General features: G+C 52.4%; 4 protein-coding genes across 6 annotated transcripts; all 4 read right to left on the reverse strand.

The window, feature by feature from the left end:
- Positions 1–1,626: 1,626 nt before the first annotated feature.
- Positions 1,627–2,607, reverse strand: GPR119 (G protein-coupled receptor 119; the record flags this gene model as incomplete). The annotated part of the gene is made up of 1 exon (XM_084293815.1): positions 1,627–2,607. The coding sequence occupies one exon, from the start codon at positions 2,605–2,607 to the stop codon at positions 1,627–1,629; it is 981 nt and encodes a 326-aa protein (XP_084149941.1).
- A 4,103-nt stretch (positions 2,608–6,710) lies between these two features.
- Positions 6,711–14,701, reverse strand: SLC25A14 (solute carrier family 25 member 14). Of its 2 annotated transcripts, XM_084294392.1 has the most exons (9): positions 14,588–14,701; positions 14,364–14,511; positions 13,478–13,572; positions 12,251–12,336; positions 11,470–11,565; positions 10,329–10,453; positions 9,126–9,261; positions 7,970–8,050; positions 6,711–7,185 (listed from the first exon to the last, which is right to left on the reverse strand). In XM_084294392.1, the coding sequence occupies exons 1-9, from the start codon at positions 14,649–14,651 to the stop codon at positions 7,144–7,146; spliced, it is 873 nt and encodes a 290-aa protein (XP_084150518.1). In that variant the 5' UTR covers positions 14,652–14,701; the 3' UTR covers positions 6,711–7,143. The 2 variants fall into 2 exon arrangements, with proteins under 2 accessions (XP_084150518.1, XP_084150519.1); XM_084294393.1 differs by lacking the exons at positions 6,711–7,185; positions 7,970–8,050; positions 9,126–9,261 and adding an exon at positions 9,568–9,770.
- Positions 14,702–14,894: 193 nt separating this feature from the next.
- RBMX2 (RNA binding motif protein X-linked 2) lies at positions 14,895–17,741 on the reverse strand. Its single transcript, XM_084293938.1, has 6 exons — positions 17,717–17,741; positions 17,494–17,609; positions 17,289–17,340; positions 17,081–17,210; positions 16,765–16,945; positions 14,895–15,827 (listed from the first exon to the last, which is right to left on the reverse strand). Exons 1-6 carry the CDS (start codon positions 17,719–17,721, stop codon positions 15,388–15,390), a joined length of 924 nt encoding a protein of 307 aa, XP_084150064.1. The 5' UTR covers positions 17,722–17,741; the 3' UTR covers positions 14,895–15,387.
- RAB33A (RAB33A, member RAS oncogene family) lies at positions 17,493–22,399 on the reverse strand (the record flags this gene model as incomplete). 2 transcript variants are annotated; one of them, XM_084293940.1, is made up of 3 exons in its annotated part: positions 22,048–22,399; positions 17,938–18,370; positions 17,493–17,609 (listed from the first exon to the last, which is right to left on the reverse strand). In XM_084293940.1, exons 1-3 carry the CDS (start codon positions 22,276–22,278, stop codon positions 17,602–17,604), a joined length of 672 nt encoding a protein of 223 aa, XP_084150066.1. In that variant the 5' UTR covers positions 22,279–22,399. The 2 variants fall into 2 exon arrangements, with proteins under 2 accessions (XP_084150066.1, XP_084150065.1); XM_084293939.1 differs by lacking the exon at positions 17,493–17,609 and having other exon boundaries at positions 17,915–18,370.
- Positions 22,400–23,336: the final 937 nt, after the last annotated feature.

Below are 23,336 nucleotides of genomic sequence, written 5' to 3' on the forward strand. Positions count from 1 at the left end.
GCATCGTCAGATGCTTAGCAAGGACAGGTCAGCTTTGCAAAGCAACAGCTGTTGGAGTTCACGCAGCAAACACATCATGCAAACAGATGATGCACTGATCCCCAGAACTGAGTCAGACTGGTTCCACCCACTAAATCCACCTGCAAGGCACCAGTTCACAGACACAGAGCCAGGTCTATCCTACATGAGCCTTATCTCAGGTTCTTCCCCTAACACACAGCCAGGCACAGGATCTGATTAATGCTGTTTGGTCTCAGGCCTTTCCCAGACAGAGAGATAAGTGCCAGAGTGCCCACTGATTTTTGTTTGTTTTTAATAGAGCACTTTTATTTTTTTCTCTTCCTCTGGTATGGGGATGGCCTCAGAACCAAGGCAGGTTCTGCACGCATACAGGATATGGCCTTGAGCCTTCATATCTATTAGAAGGGCAAGTGACAGAGGTAGAAGCAGCTGCTATTTTATGCATAGCATCCTCATCTTCAGATGAAGAGTGAGTTCTTAGCTAAGAAACCAGTTTTAAGGGAAAAATTATTACTATGTGGATTAAATGGATGTGATTTAACAAAAAGCAATTAAATGTTACCATAGCCTCTGGCAGGGCCAGCAGTCAGGCCATCACCACAGTGTGAGACAACATGAACAAATGCTGTGTGCACCCACCTTGTGCGTCAGTATAGAGGGACCTTTGCAGTCCCATTACCAATCCTACAGCCTTGGTGGGACAAAGCACAGGTTTTTCCCTGTCTCCAAGGTCTTCTTCCTGCTCCTTTGTTAAAGCTCAGCATTCAGGTGGTTACTCATTAACTCACTTTACAGCTCAAGCCAAACAGTGACAGCACAACCTGTGCTGCCCTGCAGTTCTCCCAGGCATGCAGTGCCTGGGGTTGTTCAGCACTTGCTCTGGTGCAGGTACAGCTGCTGCTGAAGAACAGCAGAGCCCTGACTGCATCCCCTGCACCACAGCAGAGACCCCAGGCCCATACCCCTCACCTCTGCCTGAGGCGGGTGCAGCCTGGGGGAGCGATGAACCTGCCACCTCTCCAGATGCAGGATTGATTGCAGTCAGGGGACAGGTTTGGGGGACAGCCCTGACTGCATCTGTAGGATTTTGAGTTTGATTTAAGTAGGGCAGTGATTGGGAGCACATGTGGTCCTGGACAGATGTGCACACATCTCCCAGTCTCTACTGCATCTGGCCAAGGGTGACAAAGCCAACACAGTGAGAGCAGCCCTGCCCCAGGTGCCGGGGGACCTGACCCTGACAGCTGACTCTGCAGGCAGAGGGGAGTGCAGAAGGACCCCAGGTATGGACTGGGGAACCTAGACAGCAAAAGGTGAAGGATCTCGGCCTATGGAGTGGGTGCCAAGGGCTTGGTCCCAGCAGACACGAGGCTGTTCTTGCTGAGTGCTCTCCAAGCAAAATTTAACATGCGCTGTGCACCTGCAATTTGGGCTGCCCTGGAGCTGCTACAAAACCAGCTGTGCTGGCTATGCTGGTGTCTGGGAATTAGCATCCAGTCCTGTCCCACCCTGTCCATGATCTCCTCCACAGCTGGCGGACCCCAAGTTCATGGTTGTGGCGGAGGAGATAACCCAGAAAGCCAGTGATTGCTACTCCTTACCACGTCAGTCCTGGAGCCGCAAGCAGGACACGGTAGGAAGGGATTTGGTGCCTCTGCCGGGGAAACGGTGGCGATTGCCCAAGTGAAGGAGGACTCTCCTCTTTATACCGGCAGCTAGCTGGGAGAACTGAAGCCGCACATCCTTCTGCCAGCAGGAGTAGAGCAGGGGGTTCAGGAGGGAGTTGCACAGTCCCAGAAGCCAGAGGTAGCTCTCAATGACTTTGTAGGTTAAGCAGGTGGTACACACAGTTTGCACGATGCTGGCGATGAAGAATGGCAACCAGGACAGCGCGAAGCACCCGATGAGGATAGCCACGGTGCGCAAGGCCTTCATGTCGCTAGTGGTGTGGGGTGGGGGGCAGCTCCCTGCCAGCCCCACATGTTCTACTTCACGGATATGCTGCACATGCACAGAGGCAATTTTCAACATGTCACAGTAGAGGTAAATGAAGAGAAACAGTGCTGGAAAGAAGCCGATGCAGGAGACAGTGAGCATGTAGGTGGGTTGGAAGACTCCAAAGAAGGAACACTTTTCCTGGGCAGAGATCCTCTGAAAGACTGGGGCAAACACTGGGAGGAAGCCAACGAGAGCGGCAAGCAGCCAGAGCCCCACCAGCTGCACCCCGACCCTCAAGCCCGTGACCAACTGGAGATAGTGGAAAGGCTTTCTGATTGCCAAGTGCCTGTCACACGCAACCAGAGTCAGGGACAGGATAGAAGCAGCAGAAGAGGAAGTCACAAAAGCCATTCGCAGGACACAGAAGATCTGAGGTGGATAAAAGGGCTCAGAAAACTCATCCGTGACCAGACCCATGACCGTGAAGCCAACCATGGCATCTGCAACAGCGAGATTAAGGACAAAATAGTGTCCCTTGTAGCCGCTCTTCTGGATAAGGCGAAGAAGGACGATGGCCACCAGTACATTGGCAGTGATGATGAGTGAGGCCAGAACAGCCAGGATGGTTCCCACTGCCGAGCTAGCCATATCTGTCCACTGTGGGGCACAGCCTGAAGGTTGTGTGTCTCCACCACGATCCTAGAGCATCCCTCACCTGGTACTTCTTGGTACGTACAGCTCAGCAAGCAGGCAGCAGCGGGCGCAGCCCCTCACTCTCCAGGTAGTGCCGTGAGAGCACCGGGTGCAGTGGTGTCGCGGGCCGAGGAGCAGAGCTCTGCTGTGCAGCAGCCTGCTGGAAGGGACTGGTGCACTCACGGCACCCGCTGTGCCCACGCAGGTCCCTCCCCTTCAGCCACGTTTCCAGACAACCCTGGAGCAGGAGGGTGAGCAGAGAGCACCTGGGCAGGAAGCCCGAGCAAGGCCAGGCTGACGCTGCTCTCACAAACAGCCCACTCATGCTCTCCTGGCTCCCTGCCCCACTGGCAGCACAGCAGCCCCTGCACAGGTTTCTTCAGCATCTCCTGCCCCAGGGCTGCCCATGCTGTCACTGGCCTTCCTAACATCTCCTGCAGCATGACCGTGAGACCTGCTCAGAGGCCACAGTCCACTCTGGCACTAGGATCGTACCCTGGTCGCTCCTCCCTGTCCAGCAGTGCTGCTGTGATGGCACATCAGGAGGTGGGCACCTCCAGCCAAGCACGAAAAACCTGAGCAGAGACGATGCCCTGCTTTGACCCAAGCGCTAACGAAGGAGAACAAGCAGTAACAACTGTACAACCCTCACGGGATGCAGAGGTGGCACAGCTCACAGGCCTTCCTTTCCGCAGGGTCACTGCCAGACCGAGGGCAGCCTCTTCCCGTGAGGCCAAGGAAACAATACTGATCCCTTTACACAAAGGGCCGCAAGCCACCTCTCCTGCCACGTGAGCTGGAAAAAATAAAGCTGCGAGGAAACAGGGAAGGGTAAAGACTTCCTCTGTCAAATAGTAATCTGAGGAGAGCAGGCTGCCGGGGACAGGCTGAGAGTAGAACCAAGGGCAGGACACAGCAAAGGGCAGAGCATGGTACAGGGCAGGTTGTAGATACTGCAGCAGGGAGGAAGGATGCAGCAAACATAAATTGAGGCCACTGTGAACAGAACCATGGGCCTGTGAAGACCCTGGGTCTGCACAGCACAAAAAGCCATGGGGAAGAACTTTGGTGTCCTTAGAGCCTCCTCTTTTTTCCTGTCCAGGTGAATTTATTCTCCCCAGCCTCTCTCCCACCAGGCTGCAGGACCCCTCCTGACACCTTGTATAGATGGTGGTTACTTCTTTCCTTGATCACCTTCCCCAGAGCCCTTGGGGTCACCCCAGAGAGGGAGGGCTAGACACTTGGGAAGAGGTAACAGTAGGTTTGAGCTGAGAGGTGCAGCCAGTCCCCAGCATGGTGCTGTAATTCCATGGACAATAGGGTGGCAGGAGTGCTCCAGAGCCACCTTGTTACCCCTGCCCAGCCTTTGTGGGCCTGGACCTTGGGGAGTCTCATATAAAGAAACATTTGGGGTGCCTTAGTCCTGATCGGGGGAAGGTCCAAATTCCACAGCGTGGGATCAAGGCGGGCAGGAAGTTAGAGAGAGAAGTGGCAGGACAGCTTGGGGACAAAGCACAAACAGAAACCAGAGCTGCCCCCTCCCTGTGGACGTATCTTTGCTCTGTCCCATACATAACTCCTGGTGAGAGGGCAAGCCTGCTCCGCAGGGGCTCCTCCACCCCATTTCAGGACTCAGCAGGTGTTATCACGAGACCATCACTTAGCAGCACAGACCTCAAGCTGTGAGACCACAGCTGGCCCAGCAGGTACCAGAGGCAGCAATTCCTCCTTCCCATAGTGCCACTTCACATTTCTGCTGCAGAATAGCCCACGCAGCCCACCACCACCCACTGCCCCTGTTATGACCTTGAATGCTCTAGGAAGATGCCTCGGCACACAGGCACACTGCAGAATGGCACAGCCACTGAAGGCAGAGATGGTAACGCCTTCAGGGCATGAACATGGCCAACACAGAGGGGGGCAGCTGTGGCCCTGGTAGCTCAGGTACCCCTGCTTCCTGAGGCAATTGTAGGATCTGCATCAACATGTTTGACTAACTGGGTACACAGACTACTCAGCCACAGTCTCACGTAGTACTTGGTATGGCTAAGAAAACATTAAAAAACAACAACACATACACTTGAGAGAATAAGACCCATTTAGGGAGTTTTTCCAGGAAGAACAACCTGAGGCAAGGAACCTCCTTCGAAAATGCCAGATTTCTGACAGTGCTAGCCACTTGCACAAGCAGTTACCACCGAGGTTTAAGGGTTGGGATTTTTGGTTTCTTTTTTGGTTTTGAAACACCTGGCCACATACTCGTCTTTCACCAACTGAGAAACCCAAAGGGACTCAGCTTCTCTTCCCTGTTGGCTGCAAAGGCAAGATGCTTTGGGGATGAAGGGCTTCATGAGCACCTTCAGAAGACAGCTAGCACCGTGGTAAGGCACATAACGTGAGGCAGAGCTCACAACCAGCCTTCACCTCAGTGCCACATCTGCAGAGATCACCACCACCACACATTTACTTGCAGTTACTATTGACAAAGTGAGGCAGGGTGACACATGGCCACGTTTTGACAGACGGTGCAATGGAACATAGGAGGTTCCACTTAAATACAAGACGAAACTTTTTCATGGTGAGGTGACAGAGCACTGCAACGGGCTGCCCAGGGGCGTTGTGGAGTCTCCTTCTTTGGAGACATTCAAAACCCACCTGGAGGCATTTCTTTGTGACTTGATCTAGGTGTTCCTACTCCAGCAGGGGGATTGGACTAGATGATCTTTTAAGGTCCCTTCCAATCCCTAACATTCTGTGAAAGCTCAGCTAAGGGATACCTCAAGGGGCTGAAGACCACTCAAGCAAGTGGAAGGAGCATCTCCAAAGCCATGTGGGGAAGCTGACCCAAAGGAAAGATGGAGGAAAGAAGAGTCTCTCATCAGCACCTCGCATTGAAAAATACAAACAACAAAGTGGCCATGGATACATTCTTTATGCATTTCTGAGGAGCTTCTTGTGGCAGCCTGAAGAACAAAACAGGTTAGCAACAGCCGATAGCAAAGAACTGTCACATGAGCAGTCCAAAAATTAACAACAGCAATATAGCATGGAGTTGCACAGAAGAAACTGCTCCAGAACTGAAGATACAGGAACACCAAAGAAAACCGAAAGAATATATGGAAGTGAAGTTAAATTACATCTCTCAAATGGACTCATATTCATCCATCACGTAACTATTTATTTACTTGTAATGTTTAGAAATTCTCTTGAAGAGTAAAGCAAGGTGAAGCATATGCATGTTGTCCATTTCTTTCAATCCACTGTTCCCAGTCTCTGGTATCTTGTGGTTTAACTCTGAAAACAATCCTCCCAGCCCTACGAGAAGGAGCTGTGGCCCTGTAGGAATACCTACAGGCTGCTACTCTGTTCATGGCATGATTTAAGTTCAGGAGTTTACTGGAGTCAAATTCCTTATGCATTCAGCTAGTACAGTACACCTAGGTCTTTGCAAAACCACAGCAAACAATTCCCTCAGTTCAGCTGAACATTCCTTATGCAATTTGCACAGAAAATCGCGGTTTACAGCGCTCGTGAACAGGAAGCATTGCTGTATGTCACAAGAGACCTTCATCCAAACTAAAGCTTCCCCATAAAGAAGGAAGGAAATAGGAAAACCTAAGCTGTTTGCTTTCACAGACATATGCATTAAAAACAAAACAAAACAAAACAAAACAAAACAACACAGAAGAGAATGATGAAAATAACCTGATGTTCTGCTTCACACTGGAAATGTTAGACCATCATCTTAAAGTGGGGCATCTGAGTTCAGTTTTAAATCAATTTACTTTGCTTTAAAATAATATAAACAATAAGGTTATGAGAGACTGAGGTTTTGCAAAACTAAGGTAACAATTTCCTGACAGTAACAAACTGTGTTTTAGAAACTTTTATATTACAACAAAATGTAAAAATTGATAAGAAAAAAATATATATTTGGGGGAAAAAAAAGATACACATCGTGCAGAAAAAAATACTTCATGTTCTCCCCAAAGGCAGACACACCATCTGCTCTGGAAAATATACCTACTGTAAGTCTGCACAAACACAAACTCATACCATCCAGTCAATAAATAATTTAATGAGGTTACAGATCTGCAAGAAAACATGACAGCACCCCTTTTCCAGCCTCCAGCCTCACCCCACAGGCACGGCAGAACAATGCACATGAGCCAAACAACTAACCACAGCTGCATCAAAAGGCCACTGGAATGCACAGATCTTCACAGAAGATATTGCTTCAGGCCCAGACACTTGTACACAGTTAATACTTGCTTCTGTGTGAAAAAAAACAACATGCAGTACCTGCAATCAGCCTCTCAGTTATACTTCAGCCAGAACATGCTCCAGGGACCATGCATTTGGGGGAGGGGGAGAGTCCAGACCCACATGTACCAACACATCAAAAGACGGGGATGGTGAAATGAAGAGGAAGGCTGCAGCAAAATACTGCTGCAAGTCTTGAAGATGACACCCACGGAATGCAGCCAGCTCTCAGAACGGAAGTCGCTTCAACTGCTCATATGTGATAAAAAACTGAAGAGAAAGTTAAGGAATTGGGACAGACAAATATATATATAGCAGCTGCACTGAACCTCCCTCATAACCAGGCCGTAACTGACAAGGCAAGGCAGGTAGATCAGCACAGAAAGCCCCTGGGGAAGTCCCTCTTCGAGGCAGCATAAAGTGATCTGTAGAGGTGGAAGAGAGCTGCAGGAGAGCTACCAAGAGGGAAGAGACTGACCCAGAAGCAAGCTGGGCCAGGGTTGCCAAGACCACTGAGAATGGGAGGCGACTCTAACCCCAGATTGGGACTTTCTAAATTTTGAATTCTTTAAAATAAGCTGTATACACAATTTCAGAGGGCCAGAAGGACCATTACAGCAATCCGGAAGTGCTGATTCTGCAGAGCAGATCAGCACCTGTCCTAAGGGCAGAAATTCACCAGGCTTTCCCCAAAAAATGGGAGCCAATCCAGAAACTGCTGCACCTCTAGCAGCTCAAGCCAAATGGAAAGTTTAAAGCCAAACACTTGAGAGCACTTACTTTACAGGAAAGTATCCACGCTGCTGCACTGGCAGTCCCTGCACTAACCACCTACAGAGCTTTTAGAAGTAGCAGTCGCCAACAGTGGCATTTTTTGGCACTTGAACCATCTGCAGCCACATTGGTTTACATCTGTCCAAGCAGAACAGGGAGTTCACTTTGGGCTACTGCGAGGAAGACAGAGGTACACCGTCAGCGTGTCTGCTCTGAACTTCTACTTGTCCTCCCCTGCCTGTCCATGTTCATGGCCTCCCAGCAGCACACTGAAGGATACAATGATGTTCCAGGGACCGAGCCGAAGCCAGTTTGGCCAGAAGCCTTTATAGAGTGCAAAGAATCCCTCGCTCTTCCATGTCTGCAAAGAGAGAGGAGGTATCAGTTATGAGACACTACTCAACCCACAAGTTTTTACTTTTTTCCCTCCCCTCTCTATTCTCTCCCCCATCCCACTGTGGTGGAGGGGTGTGAGCAAATGGTTGTGTGGTGCTTAGCTGCCTGCCGGGTTAAACCACAGCATTCACTAACAAAGCTTTCTCCCGTAAGGTTGGAAGAATGCTCAAGCTGGCAAAGGAGATCCCAGGAAAGTGACTCTAGACCCTTTTCTGGTTTGGAACACTGACAAGTCTGTTCTCTCACAGTGCAATCTAACTGCTCAGAACAGTGGTGTATCTTGTAGGAAATCACAGAACAGCTGAGGCTGATAGGGATGTCTGGAGGCCATCTGGTCCAATCCCCCTGCTCAAGCAAGACCACTCAGAGAAGGTTGATGGCTGCTCAAGACCTCCAAGGAAGGAGACTCCAAAACCTCTGGAAAACATATGCCAGTGCTTCATCACCCACACAGTATGGAATTCCTTCCTGATGTTTAGAAGGAACCTCTTTTGATCCAGTTTCTGCCCATTGCCTCTTATGCTATCACTGAGCACATGTTCAAGCTGGTGTCCACCTGTACACCCAGGTCCTTTTCTTCAAGGCTGCTTCCCAGCTGGGCAGCCTCCAGCATGTCCTGCGGTTGTTCCTCCCCACGAGCAGGACTCTGCACCTCTCCTTGCTGACCTTCAGAGGGTTCCTGTCAGCCCGTTTCTCCAGCCTGTCCAGATCCCTCTGGAGGGCAGCACGGCCCTCTGGTGAATCAGCCCCACACCCCACTTTCGTGTTGTTTGCAAATTTACTGAGGGTGCAGTCTGCCTCCTCACCCAGACCGTTAACAGAAATATTGAATGGGAATGGACATGGTTTTGACTGCTGGGGTACTACGCTCATTACTGGCCTCCACCTACACTTTGTACCACCAACTGCTACCCTCCAGGCCTGGATGATCAGCCAGGGTTTGATCCACCTCACTGTCTGCTCATCCAGCCCATATTTTAACAGCTTGAATTTGGCCAGCTTCTAAAAAACAGGAATTTGCCCACCTGTTACCTCCTTACCTTCACGAGACCATCCAGAGTGCCCTTATAGAGCTCCACGCTGCCCACAATTGCTCGCTGGTTCATCATCCGTGTCCGCACCACGTCCACAGGGTTGGAAGCAATGGCCCCAGCCAGCCCACACGTAAAACTGGAACTATACATACACCAAAACATCAGAGAGGAGTAGCTGAGTATGGCCAATCTGGCTCAGAAAGGCCGTGACAGAAGCACAAGAGTATCTTTCACTGAATGTTATGATGGGTATTTAGCAATAAACATTAGCTGTACTCTCTGTTCCCACCCAGAAAAAGGAATCACACCACTCTGAGACCCCAGAGAGCTAAGGAAAGTAAAAGCTCAGTTTCGTCTGATTAAGTCCCTGTCAGAGCCCACTGCCAGGTCTGCATTCTGCAGTCCAGCAAGGGTTTCTTCGTGCTGACAAGGTGACACAGACCTGAAGGCAGCCTCTTGGAAGTGCACATCCTTCTCCCCAGAGCAAACATTTCTTCATGGCAGGGAAGGAGGGAGGAAGACCAAAGACAGCAAGAGGGAGCATGCAGCTGCTAGTCTCCTCCCTGCACATATGGTCTAGTGCTTGTCACCTTCAGCCCACAGCAGGCAAACCCAACAGAAGCACTGCAGCACCTCCAGCTAAAGTGTCCACTAGAAGAATAATAGGAAAATGTAGGTGAAGAAAGATTTTGGGAGGTCTCTAATCCACCCCTTGTTTAGAGCAGGGCTGACTTTAAAACTAGGTCAGGTTGCTCAGGGCGTTCTCTTGGTCAGTTTTGCAAACTTCTGTTTCACAAAACTCTTGCAGCAATGGCTGCAAGCTGACATTGTCTGCCGAGATGAGCACCTAGGACTGGAGCAGCTCTTTTAACTGATTGCTACACAACCAAAACTCCTGCCTGGTTTGTACCAGGGCAGAGATATGGAGCAACAGCATGTCTGGTCTTCAGTGAGCTAAATTCAAGCTGTAACTTCACCAAAAGGGTTCATTAGGTTCCTTTCTCTGGGGAGATCTCTCTAGGGACACTTGCTGGGCATCCTGAGCTGCTCCAATCAACACACCAGATCTCTCAGAAGTATTGAGCTTGTTCTTGGCAGCTCCAGAGCACTTGGCTCTACAAACAGATCTCACTCCAAATCCCAGCTTGCTCCTCTGCTCCACACACCCTGCCAAGCCTGAAGAGTCCAGCAGCTGCAGCAAATACTCACACGAAGTGGGCAAAGATTGTATCGCCCATCAGGCCTGATAGAATTAAGTGCTTCTTGGTAATGTCATAGACTGGAAGTTCCACCCCAACCACGATGGCAGCTCTCTGGGCTGTTGGGACGACACCCTGCAGGGCACAAACATCAGTCACAAGCACAGTTTGCTGCCCGAAGGCCTGCAGCTAGTATAACATTTCTTCCCACTCCCCTGTCAGGAGCCTTTCTCTGACAATCTACCCGGAATCCTCCTCACCCTGTCTCACAGCTGCAGCTTTTGAGGTGGACCAGCTCCCTGTCTCCCAGCATTAACTCCAAAGCTAAGAAGGATTCTTCCATCCTGCACCGTGACAGTTTTACTCCAGCTAGATTAACCAGATGTTGCTTCTCTCCTCTCAGCCACTAACACACAGGAATTAGGCTACAATTTACTCATCTTCCCTCACCCAACAGTACCCAGGGGATTCAACACCAAAAGAGATCCTGCACCACAAAACCAGCAGCTGTTTAGAGAACCAGATGGAGTCCTCCCAGGACCAGGTCCTCCTTGCTACATGCCAGCAACTAGATTTTGCTTTGCTAGCACTGTTGATTTAGGAGATGATCGTGTATTACAAAAGTTGCCAGTGGCAGGACATTGATCTGGGAACTGACAAAACAATTACTGGAAAGAACAAGCATGAGCTTAGGTAAGTGCTATGTTCCATCTGGGAAATAACCTAGCAACCACCCCCTCAGGAAACAGGTAAAAGCACCTACAATTCCACTGAGTACCAGGTCACAGAGAACACAGCAGCAATGCAGAGCTTGGCCATTTCACAGGAACTCTAACATCACCTGAGTAATTCAGGGAAACCCATGTTATCATGACAAAGCTTCCCAGTCACTGGAAGCAGGAACAACTCTTCAGTGTGCCAAATCATGAGCCACGATCTACCTAGTGGTTATCCCAAACCAGAGAGAAACAAGACTAGCTTGATCAGTGGAATCCAATTTGAATTGGAGCTGTCTCTGCACTGCAACCTGTCTGCAGCACACACCAGCAACAAAGAGGGCTCCATTTCTTCTCTATTCTATTTTCTCCTCTTGCGTGTTTGTCTAAAGAGCAGAATAACCTCAACACAACTATCCATCAGGTGGTGCTCACCCTCCAGAGGCCTCGGGTACCCTCCTGCTGGTAGATATCGATGAAGCTGCCAATCATGCCACCCTGGAATAAACTGCCTTGAGCCTGCATTCGAATCTGAAAGAAATGCACAAGTCAGTGGGATAGCATCAGTGTCTGCTACAAGGGGGACAAGGACAGCAGCTCAGCGACTTCCTGGTGGTAAGGAATAATGGGGAAACTTACAGCAGACACTGCTCTCCCACTACCCACACAATCTCTCCCTGCAAACCATGCAGCAGATGAGGGCAGGCAAGCAGAGGGACAGCAACAGGGTGGAAGGGCAGTGAAAAATTCAAGCAACACAGAGTGACAGGCATGGTCTTTCCCTTCTGAAGGCAGCCCGAGAAGGTTGAACCACACAAGGGGGAAGTATGGGAAAGTTCTCCAGACTCTCTACACAACAGGTAGGGCTGAACTGTATCAACAAAGCTAAGCATAGTCATCAAATGGAATGGAGCTGAGAAGTTCTGATGGCTGGCTGCCACCCCACTCACCTTTCCCAGTTAAGGTAACACAGCCTGGACCCCTTAAAGATTTACAGATTTCTTGATTTTTAGGAGCTGCATTTTTTTTTTTTTTTTACTCTTTTTTATCGGCTCTGGGCTTCTACTCCCATTCTCAACAAGCCCAAATTAGCAAAAATAATGCCAGTAGTGGCTTAGAGAACATGTCACCGCAGCTGGGAAAGATGCATCTTCACTGGAAGGCAGGAGCACACAGCAAAACAAGGAAGCTGTCTCTGGCCACATATACTTCTTACCTTCAGCACATCTGTTGGATTGGCAAGCGCAGAGGAGATCACCCCTGAAACCACTCCACAGATTACATTGATTAACAACGTTTCATCTGCAACCAAGAAAAGAACGTCAGATTCTGAAGGTCTAAAGGGAAGGTGTATAGATTGTACTGAACAAGCAAGAAGCTCTGGAAAGAACAGAAAAGGTAAGCTCTCAGATCACATGGTGAAGCTGCACAAGCAGAAACTGGCAACTTGTAATCAGATCAAGGCAGAGCTGTCCCCACAATTGCCTCAGCTGCCAGACGTAAAAAGTAGAAGCTGAAACAGCAACACGCTGTTAGAGAGAAGCAGGTCTGACTGATGATTCTAGCTGAGCAGACAAGGAAAATGCCTCTACACATGAAAATTCTAAACAATTATCTGATTTCAGTGCCCAGTGACACATTTCTCACAGTAGAGAACGGCAAGACAGAGGTAGACAAAGTGGGGCAGCTAAACATTTCTGAAGGCAACCTGATACAAATTACTTTTAACCTGGAGCACCAGCTGGCCACACTCTGAATATGTGGCTGCCTTGAGAAAACAGAGAATAGGTGACCCAGGCAGAGAAAGTTAGATGCAATTAGTCCCAGAGGAGGAAAAAAATAATCTAAGACTTCCAGGCCCAGTATTAGAGTGATAGTTATGTTGGAAGAAGGTATGGCCCTTTGCTGGTACTGACCACCGCACTTTCCAGCGGAGACCAGGCCACTGGCTGCCCCAGGCCTGTAGGAAGACAAATATTCAAACAACAGTACTCACAACTGGAAACGCTGCAACAGCGAGTGAGGAGGGGTGTGCAGCCCTGTGTATGGGTGTAGAGCCATACACAGGAAGAGGGTGGGTTGTTGTTTTTTTGTTTTGTTTTGGTTTGGTTTTGGGAGGGGGGGCTCTGAAACCACAAAACAGAGATAAAGGCTGGGGAAAGTAAAGGTCTGTCTGGAGGGGCAGGTGTTTGGCTTAAGGGTCATTTCTGCGACTGTGGGCAGTGCCAAGCACAGTGAGGCTCAAATCTATATTGAAAGCTGTCCTTGCTGTAATTATACAAACAAAAGGCGCAGCAGAAGATGAAAACAACTCCATTTCTTTGACAATTTGTAGCTGGGAAAGGTGGCAGAGAAAGGAAGGAGCCAGACCACACAGAGCAGAAAGCGCACGGCTCCGTGCTGCACCTCCTGCGGGAAGAGACCTGCCTGCGCCAACACCGACCTTCCAGGCGATCCACGAACAGCCGCTTCAGGCTCTGGTAAATGCCGATCTTGATGGTTCCATAGGACGCCTGTCTCAGCAGCGCCGGGGCGATCCTGAGCAGGGGAACAAATGAGACCCGGCTGAACCGAATTCAGCAGTGTGCTCAGGTGGCCACGAAGCCCAACAGCATCCTGGCTTGTACAAGAAGCAGTGTGGCCAGCAGGGCTAGGGAAGTGATTGTCCCCTCTGGTGAGGCTGCACCTCGAGTACTGTGTTCAGTTTTGGGCCCCTCGCTACAAGAAGGACATCGAGGTGCTTGAAAGAGTCCAGAGAAGGGCAACGAAGCTGGTGAGGGGCCTGGAGAACAAGTCCTACGAGGAGCGGCTGAAGGAGCTGGGCTTGTTCAGCCTGGAGAAGAGGAGGCTCAGGGGCGACCTTATCGCTCTCTACAGATACCTTAAAGGAGGCTGTAGCGAGGTGGGGGTTGGTCTGTTCTCCCACGTGCCTGGTGACAGGATGAGGGGGAATGGGCTAAAGTTGCACCAGGGGAGGTTTAGGTTGGATGTTAGGAAGAAATTCTTTACTGAGAGGGTTGTGAGGCATTGGGATGGGCTGCCCAGGGAAGTGGTGGAGTCCCCATCCCTGGAGGTCTTTAAAAGCCGTTTAGATGTAGAACTGCGTGATGTGGTTTAGCAGAGGCCTGGTTAGCGCTAGGTCAGGCTGCACGGGGTGATCTCGGAGGTCCCTTCCCACCCAGACAACTCTGGGCCGTGCACGCTGCCCTCGCAGGCCCCACACGCCGGTGACCCCCCCGCGGCCCCAACCCACCAGAGCCTCCGGTACCCCGATGCTCGCCCCCACGCCCCCTTCCCGGTTCCCCTCGGCCCCGGGCCCCGCCGCTTACCCCGAGTAGAGGGCGCGGCCGCCCTCCTCGCGGCAGATGCGGAACAGGGCGTGGAACATGCCCCGGTAGCGCACCTCGCGGAACCGGGCGTCGGCGCTCTGCCCCTGCACCTGCAGCCGCGTCTTGGTCAGGTCCACGGGGAAGGTGCCTGCGGGGAGAGCGCCCGTCAGCGAACCGGGAGCGGTACGGGGATCACCGGTACCCGCCACCGAACCCCTCCTCACCGAATTCGGCCACGATGGAGGCGAGCCCGCCGTACACGAAGGGTTTCCAGCTCAGCGCGGACATGGCATGGCCGCGGGCCGCCCCGCCGCCGGAACCGGAGCCGAGAGCGGAACGGGAACGGGAGCGGCGACGGGAACGAGAACGGGCACGGAACGGGAACCGGGAACCGCCCCGGCACGGGCGGCGCGCGCAGCCGGCGGCCGGCGCCCCCTGGCGGCACCGGGCTGAGGCCGCGGCCCCGCCGTGCCCCCCCCCTTCCCCCATCCTGAACACAGTACGACAAAAAAAACAAAGCACACCGGGAAATGAGAGTGCTGCTTCAGTTCTCTCTTCTGGTTAACGATCAGTTTTATTAAGAAGAGTTTAAAAAAATAAACACAAAAATAAAGCACCCTAACTCAACAGCACGTCTCTTGGGGTTCATCACACGAGGAAGATGCGCTGGGTGCACCCAGGACACACAGGCAGCATGTCAGGCTTGCAGGCATCCACCAGCCTCTCACTGCAGACACAGGGGATGCTCCCACCAGGGTGGTGCCGGGCAGTTTGGAGAGCAGCACCCTGCCACCCTCAGCAACCACCTTTGCTCTGCAGGGTGCCTGCCAGCACAGACAGCAAGGAGACCCCTGTCTGAGAAGTGAAATGAGAAACAAAGTCGAAGCTGTGGGAGGCGAAAGCACCAGCTGGGGTATCCACACAGAGGTGTCAGGAAGCCCTGCACAGGTTTTTGTCCAGGCTCAAGGAGCACAGCTGTCTCAGGGGGAGCAGCCATAGCCCTAAGGGGTGCTCACATGAGAGCTCAGTAGTGGCTGGAATCTCTAGTGGAACCCCGCTCCCTGTGCCTGGAATGGGGCTCTCTGGTGCTACTCTCCCGCTGGTCCCTGGATCTGGTCCCCTCAGACTCTTCTCGCCTGCTGCTGTGCCTTTCACTCTTCCTGCCAGTCTCTTCTCTCTCTTCCCGCAAACTGTTTTGTCCCCTGTGTTCCTGGGAGCTCTTTTCTCCTCTTCTCTCCGACTGCCTCTGATGCCTCTGCTCTTCCTCTTCTCGTTGCATCCTGCTCGCATGTTTCCTCTCAGACCCATTCCAGGACTGATGACTCCCACTGGCATATCGGTCATAAGCAGGATCCTCCTTCTCCTTTTTAATCTTGATTTTAGGATGTGCCTCCTCAGCAGATGCTGCCCTCTTCACAGACTGTGAGCTCTGCTTTTGCCTTTCTTGTCTACTCTTCTCTTTATCTGAAACAAAAGATTCATCTTTAGGGGTAGACAGTCTTGCAAGCATTAGCTCAGCTCCTCAAGCTCTGCTACCTAGCACCACAGCATCTTTCCAACTCCACTCCCATTTTGAGTTCCTCCCACCCTTGGCCCAAGCTTCATACTTCACAGTCTCTTTACCCCCCCAGATATCCTATTCTACTGCCAAACCTGACACTTTTCTTCTCCAATGTGAGTCACCCTAAGTCCTTCTTTAACATTTGTCACCTTGTGTTATCTCCAGCTAGGTTGCTCTCATGATTTTGAGCAATTTTTGCAACGCTTAGCATCTACTGTAAATTCTGTTTTCTAAGCAATGTACACACAACAAGAATGTCACTGGATCTGGAGAATTTCCATAGTTGACAATGATTCTCTTCCCTCTTCACTCCCCTTTGCCTCTCTCATTTTTGCACATCTCTTCAGCTCTGCGCGACATCTTGTCTCCAGCCTTGGTTTCGTGCTTATTTTCTTTCCTCCAACCCACTTTTCTCAAACTAGGACTCTACCTGACTTATACCACCCTCTCCCCCATGCTAAGGCCCCATCCCGTGTCCTCAATCTGTGCAGCACAGTACTGAACTACTGTATTGATAGGGGAATAGGATGCAGTAAAGACAGGTCTCAAACCCAGATAACATAACTGCCTGTCACAGAGACAGTCCAGGTGTGTGACAGAAGCTTCCTCTGCACGCTGCAAGCACCAGGCTGATTTCAGAATAACCAACACCCCCACCCCACGCCAACATCACCACGCCAAATCAGCTCATCCTGGAAGCCAGAAGCCACTTCAGGCCAGAAGCCATTTCAGACACCTATTCCTGCTGTTCCCACTAATGCTGCTTCCATGAGCTAAGGGTCCTGGAGACCCATGCAGTCCCACCCATCCACAGTAAAGACTGGCAGGAACATGTTTCACCTTTTTGCTTTTTTGCTGGCACATCATCATCTTCTGACAAAGAATCAGACGACGAATGAGGCGGTGTTTTAACTCCACAGCCTTTTGCGTGGAGAGTTTTTGTGACCTCATCTAAATCATCGGAGTCCTTGGGAGGCCGATAGTTGGCCACGTGGTCCACTCGGATTGTCCTTCCTTTGATCTGCAACAGGAGTCACGTAGTTAGCAAAGCTATGGACCCACTCCCTGCGCCCTGTGGGACACCAGAGAACCACAGGGCCAGCTCAAACCACTCGTCAGGAGTAAAAGCAGCCGCATCGCAGGCAGCTTCACTCACCTTGATTCCATTGAAGTTGTCGACAGCGAGAATGGTGCTCCTCTGGTCTTCATAGCACAGGAAGCAGAAGCCTTTGGACTTCCCGGTCTTCTTGTCCCGCACCAGATTGATGTTCACCACCTCCCCGTACCTGAAACACACCGTGAGCGCCCCAAGCAGCCGCACGGGCACGGCCCCATCGCTGTGGGGCTGGGGCCGAGGCACTTACTGTGAGAACACGCAGATCACATCCCCCTCCGTCAGCTCGTAGGGCAGCCCACCTGCGGGGAGAGCAGCGGCGCTGCGGCACCGGGACGGGCACCGGGACCGGGATCAAGATCAGGGACCGGGATGGGGACCGGGACCGGGATCTGAGAGCGGCCACAGCCGCCCCCCCCCCCCCCCACACTTCCCCCCCCCCCCGCCGCCCGTACCGACGAAGACCCAGGCGCTGTCCTTGTACTCGGCGTGCCACGACACCGCCTCCTGCACGCCCAGCTCCGCCTCCCGCGCGTTCAGCTCGTTGATCAGCTTCACCTTCGTCAGCGGGCTGGGGGCGAGGGCACGGTGAGCACGGGGGGGCACCGGGAGCACCCGGCCTTACCCCCGTGTCCCCCTTCCTCCCTCCCTCCCCCCGCCATCATCCCCACAACCTACTTCATGGCGGCGGCGGGGCGCGGGAGCCCGCCCACCCCCGCGCATGCGCGCTCCCGCGGGCCGGGCCGGGCCGAGCTGTACCGGGCCGGGATGAGCCGTACCGGGCTGTACCGGGCCGTACCGGGCCGCGCAAAGCAAGAGGCGGGGCGCAGTGCAGCCTCACAGACTTTATTGGTAGCAGCGGCGGGGCCGCCCGGCTCAGCACGGGCAGGCGTTTTTACCGTTGGCGTCGCGCGTCAGCTCCAGGCGGTGCCCCCGGCCCGGCCGCCTCTCCACATCGCGGTAGAGCAGCGATTTCTGCGCCTTGAGCCGGCAGGCCAGGCACATGAAGATGGACTCCACGTTCTGGCTCTCCTTAGGGTCCTTGGCTGAGGTCTCGAACAACAGCATGTTGTGAGCGTCAGCGAACTTCAGGGCCATGCTGGACGGCACCTGGATCAGGTCCTTCAAGTCACACTTGTTCCCCACCAGCACCTTGGGGACGAGGGGGGGCACCGCGTGCCCGTTGCACTCCTCGATCCACATCTTGAGGTTGGTGAAGGAAGTCATCTTCGTGACGTCGTAAACGAAGACGACGGCATGCACGTTGCGATAGTAGTGCTCTACCATGCTCTTCCGAAACCTCTCCTGGCCAGCCGTGTCCCACACTTGCACCTAGGAAGCAAAACACAGTGTTCTTGAGGCATGCACGGAAAGGAGGCTCACAGAGCACCGAGTGCCCACCCTGAGGCAGGGCTTGCTGCTTCACGAGTACGTCGGTGTGTTTAACTTGCTGCAGAAAGCAGGAGGGCTTCCTGCTGTTCCACCTTTGACAGTGCATCATGGAGCAACAGCACTGAGCCATCTCCAGGACACGGGCAAGGCCAGCACACTGAGAGGGGCAAGTTCTTATCTAAATGAAGCAGGGTTGTTGGATGAGTTACAGGTTTGGGGGCATATGCTGGCAGTGTCCAAGGCTGTGTATGACAGTGTGTATGCTTGTGTAATTCAAACAGTAAGCCTAGCTCATCTAGTAAGAGCGATCACATCAGCACTTTCCTTCATTTTCAATACTCTCAGACAAGGGCTAGGCTCTACATGGCATATCCCATTTCTCAGTCATTGCAAATGGTCCATTATATTCAAAAGAATTGACAGTGCCCTTTAATTGTGTGTGCTCTAAGTGAGAAAAATCCCTGCGTGATGACTTACCTGACTGAAACGCCTTGCCAGACAGCCCTCCTCTTCCTAATGCACTTCACCATCATCCCCACCACCAAAACAAATGCCACAAAATGCTTCCCATTTCAGAAACATTTTTGCACCAGATCAGGACATTGGCCCACCTAACCCTATGCCATAAAAAAGAACCTGACAGAATTGCAACAGTACAGAAGAGGCAGGGCAAAGAAAAGAGCAATGTTCCCACGTGGTGCTCTGCCAGGGGATGGATAAAGAGCCAAATGAGAACTTAAGGGTTAGGATTAAAGAGCTGTTGAGGTTCCTGGAGAGCGTTGGTGGCAAATTCCTGACCCAAGTGGCAGAGGAGACGAGGAGGTGCTCTGCTGGGCGTCATACCAACAAGGAAGGGCTGTCATGGTCGAAGCCATCTCATTGACCATGAGATGGTGGAACTCAGGATCCCAAGAGGAAGGAGTAGGGCAAAATTTCAGACCACAATGATGAATTTTGAAAAGGAAAGACAGAAGATGGGCCCAAGAAAGCTGGCTAATATTCAAAAAAGCATCCCAGTGAACAGGTAGTCAGGCAAACAGGCCTAGAGGCATTGCTAGACAAGGTAAGAGCAGTGGATATTGCCTACGTGCGCTTTCAACAAAAGCTTTCAACACTTGTCTGCCATAAGATACTCACAGAGAAGCTGATGAAGTCTGTCTGGATGAGCAGTGGGGTGGATCAAACACTGGCTGATCATCCAGGCCTGGAGGGTAGCAGTTGGTGGTACAAAGTGTAGGTGGAGGCCAGTAATGAACGTAGTACCCCAGCAGTCAAAACCGTGTCCATTCCCGCTCAACATTTCTGTTAATGGTCTGGGTGAGGAGGCAGACTGCACCCTCAGTAAATTTGCAAACAACACGAAAGTGGGGTGTGGGGCTGATTCACCAGAGGGCCGTGCTGCCCTCCAGAGGGATCTGGACAGGCTGGAGAAATGGGCTGACAGGAACCCTCTGAAGGTCAGCAAGGAGAGGTGCAGAGTCCTGCTCGTGGGGAGGAACAACCGCAGGACATGCTGGGGGCTGCCCAGCTGGGAAGCAGCCTTGAAGAAAAGGACCTGGGTGTACAGGTGGACACCAGCTTGAACATGAGCCAACAGCGTGCCCTTGCCACAAAGAAGGATAATGGTGTGCCAGGCAAAGTATCGCCAGCATGTTGAGGAAAGTGATCCTTCCCCTCTATTCAGCACTGTTGGGGTGGCATCTGGAGTACCATGTCCAGTTCTGAGTTCCCCAGTGCAAGAGAGACATGGAAATGAAAAGGGCCTTCAAAATGATAAAGAGGTTGGAACAGCTCTTGTATCAGAAACTAAGAGAGCTGGGGCTGTTCAGCATGGAGAAGAGAAGGCCCAGGGCACATCTCACCAGTGTTATAAATATGTATATATATAAATGTGATAAATCAATCTTATCAATATGTATAAATACCTGGACAGACGGTGCAAAGAAGCAGCCTGGCTCTTTCAGCATTGCCCAACAACAGCAGAAGTTCCTTCTAAACCTCAGGAAGCACTTCTTTACTGTGTGGGTGACAGAGCACTGGAGCAGGTTGCCCAGAGAGGTTACAGAGTCTCCCTCCTTAGAGATCTTAAACAGCCACCTGGACATGGTGCTGGGCAGCCTGCTCTGGGTGGTCTTCCTTCAGCAGGGGGATTGGACCAGATGGCTTCCAGAGGTCCCTTCCAACCCGCACCTTGCTCTTCTGTAAGAACTTCTGTAAGCTGCAAGCTGGCAATTTCTAAATTACTGTGATTTACCTGAACCACCCCGAATTGTGACAGTGCCTGCCCCACAATCTTTCAGAGAGTAAAAATGTTGGCAACAAAGAGATACCTCTCATTCATCTCCATGCCACTTTATCCCAGGCTGTTTAGTTCTGGGCAGAGCAGCAGCAGGAGCCCCAGGCCCCTTGTCCCCAAGGTGCTTGCTGGGAACAAGTGCGACTTAAAGGAACTGATCCTACCTCCCCATTTGGATGCACGGTCCTAGGAGAAGGGCAATTTGCTGCCCTGCCTCCCAGTCCTGTTTGCTGGAGCAGAAGTAATATCCAAAGGTAGAAAGCATGGCAATATTTTCAAGCTAGTGGCCATAGGACAGCTTCATGCCAGCCTGCACTATAGCTTGTAACACAGACAGGGGACACTGGATGGAGCTGGGCAAGGCACGGGGGGGAAATGAACACCTTTCGTCTTAAAGAGAGGAAAAAAAATCATGGTCAGTTTAAAAGCACAACTAAAGTTCTTATCATCCAACATTAGCCCTACATTCGCTGTGATCAGCCCCTCAACTTTTGATTCTCCATCTGTCTGCAAAATATAGCAGTATGGGCTTCTTCCAGAAGTCAGTCTTTCACACAGACTGCTGCTTGTACTGATCCACCTAACCAGGTAGGCCAAGATCTGCTGCAAACTGCGCTTCCCAAGCTGTTTTCTACCCACTGCTCGTTGATCTGCGGATCTCCTCAGCTCTGAGCTAATGCATTTCTTTACTGTTGCTGGTGTACATACAGCAAATTAGTTCTATTTTAGTTCCCTTGAAACTGCATCCTCCGATTGCCTGCTAACATTCCTGTGCATTAACATCAGAGCTGTCAGGCCCGCTGCAACCAGCTAGTGCAAGCTCCTGGCTTTCCAGCAAGCCTCTAGCCAGCCTACAGCCATATGCTCTCGTGGTTTCTGTGCGAGCTGTGCTCTGGTTTCTGCACACAGCTCCTTCCTCCAGCTCCCTACAGCTTCACCCCTTTGCTGCTGTGGTCGAGCCTCTGAAGCCGGGGCCGGCCTGGCGCTGTGAGGACCCCGTTACGCCAGATGCTTGCAGCGTCTCGCTCCGAGCTATTGTCTCAGCCCCCCTGCAGACTCAAGCAAACAGCATATAAATAGCAAAAAAAAAAAGCAACGTGGCTATTTATTAACAGCAGCGGCGTGTTGGGAGGACGTCTCCACAGCGCGGGGAGGGAAACCTTCCCGTGGCCCTCCCTCAGGACGGAATGGGAACGGGAGAGCCCCGAGGGGTGTCCGGCAGGCACAGATTCGGCCCCGTGACAGGGAGCGGGGCCGCCGCCAGCCCCGGCTGCGGGTGCGCTGCGGGTGCGGTGCGGGTGCGGGTGCCGCCGCGGCCCACCTTGATGCGCTCGCCCTCGATCTCCACCGTCTTCTCGCGGAAGTCCACGCCGATGGTGGCCTCGGTCTTGTCGGGGAAGGTGCCCCCGCAGAAGCGGAAGGTCAGGCACGTCTTGCCCACGTTGGAGTCGCCGATCACGATGATCTTGAAGATGCGGGTCTGCACGTAGGGCTCCAGCGACGAGTCGGGGCCCGGCGGCCGCCCGCCGCCGCCGCCCGCCGCCGCCGCCATCCCTCACCGCCTCATGGGGCCGCCCCGCGCCGCCCCGCTCCTCACACAAAGGCTGCGGCTGCGGCGGGCGGAGCGGGATCAGGTGGTCGGTGCGGCCGGGGGGCGGCGGCACCGAGCGGCGGCACCGAGCACCAGCGCTGAGGTGGCTCCGCCCCGCGTCACGGACGCCGAGCGGAGCGCCCGTGAGGCGAGCCCGTGAGGCGAGCCCGTGAGGCGAGCCCGTGAGGCGAGCCCGTGAGGCGAGCCCGTGAGGCGAGCCCGTGAGGCGATGTGGACGGGGTCTCGCTTTTCCCTATCCTGCACGGTTTCCTCTGCCTGTGCCGGGATGCTCTGTGCAAAAAAAATAAAACACAAGAGCAATGCGAGGGGGAAGCAGCCCTGCCCTGCCCTGATCTGTCTGCAGGGACCCATGGTGTTCTGAGGGGAGAGGGAGGGTATGCCTGCTGCCTCATAACGCAGCCCAGACACCTCCAGGAGAGGTCAGAGCCTGGTAAAATTGGCCCAGGACACGAGTCTGCTGCAGCAGAGGTACTTGGTGAGAAGTGAAGGAGCCAAAAGCTGGGACAGATTTCACGCAGACATCAGCTGATCGAAGGTTTTGGCCCATAAAGGAAATTCAGCTGATGGACTCAACAGTTGGAGTACACCCCAGAGGTGTTGTCAGGAAATAATTTCTGATTACCTCCAGACATTTCAGTCCTGGCCTAGCCAAAAACCTCTAGGGCAAAGTCAAGGGGACACCAAGACATCAGCTCCCCGTGTGAGCAGAGACAGTCATTGCCGAGAGTGCCCACGGAAAGAGCCCTTTCTCAGGGACACTAATCCTCCTACAGATTCAGTCTGAACACTGGCCTGCTCTCAGCAGCACATGGCTACTGGAAATGTGCATCACAGCTCTGTAACAGCATCAGTCTGAATGGGAGATCATGACCAAATAACCCCTTTCTGGACTAGGTGGTCATATCTGCCAATAGCCTTAGGGTCTTAAGGTAAAGGGTTGTTTCTAGCTGTCATTTGCCATCTCTACTCCTGCAGGAGGTCTGGCATTCCTGCCATCT

This window comes from Netta rufina, assembly GCF_964035555.1.
Source record: "Netta rufina genome assembly, chromosome: 12".
Taxonomy (NCBI): Eukaryota; Metazoa; Chordata; class Aves; order Anseriformes; family Anatidae; genus Netta; species Netta rufina.

What these genes read in the sequence shown, in the direction of transcription:
- SLC25A14 (XM_084294392.1), bottom strand. Translation starts at nt 14,651, where the DNA reads ATGTCCGCGCTGAGCTGGAAACCCTTCGTGTACGGCGGGCTCGCCTCC. An exon ending in ATCCAACAGATGTGCTGAAG is followed by an intron (nt 11,566 to 12,250) that starts GTAAGAAGTATA and finishes CATTTCTTTCAG; the next exon opens with ATTCGAATGCAGGCTCAAGG. An exon ending in ACAATCTTTGCCCACTTCGT is followed by an intron (nt 9,262 to 10,328) that starts GTGAGTATTTGC and finishes GTGTATGTATAG; the next exon opens with TTCCAGTTTTACGTGTGGGC.
- RBMX2 (XM_084293938.1), bottom strand. An exon ending in GTGATCTGCGTGTTCTCACA is followed by an intron (nt 17,211 to 17,288) that starts GTAAGTGCCTCG and finishes GGTGTGTTTCAG; the next exon opens with GTACGGGGAGGTGGTGAACA. An exon ending in ACAACTTCAATGGAATCAAG is followed by an intron (nt 16,946 to 17,080) that starts GTGAGTGAAGCT and finishes CTCCTGTTGCAG; the next exon opens with ATCAAAGGAAGGACAATCCG.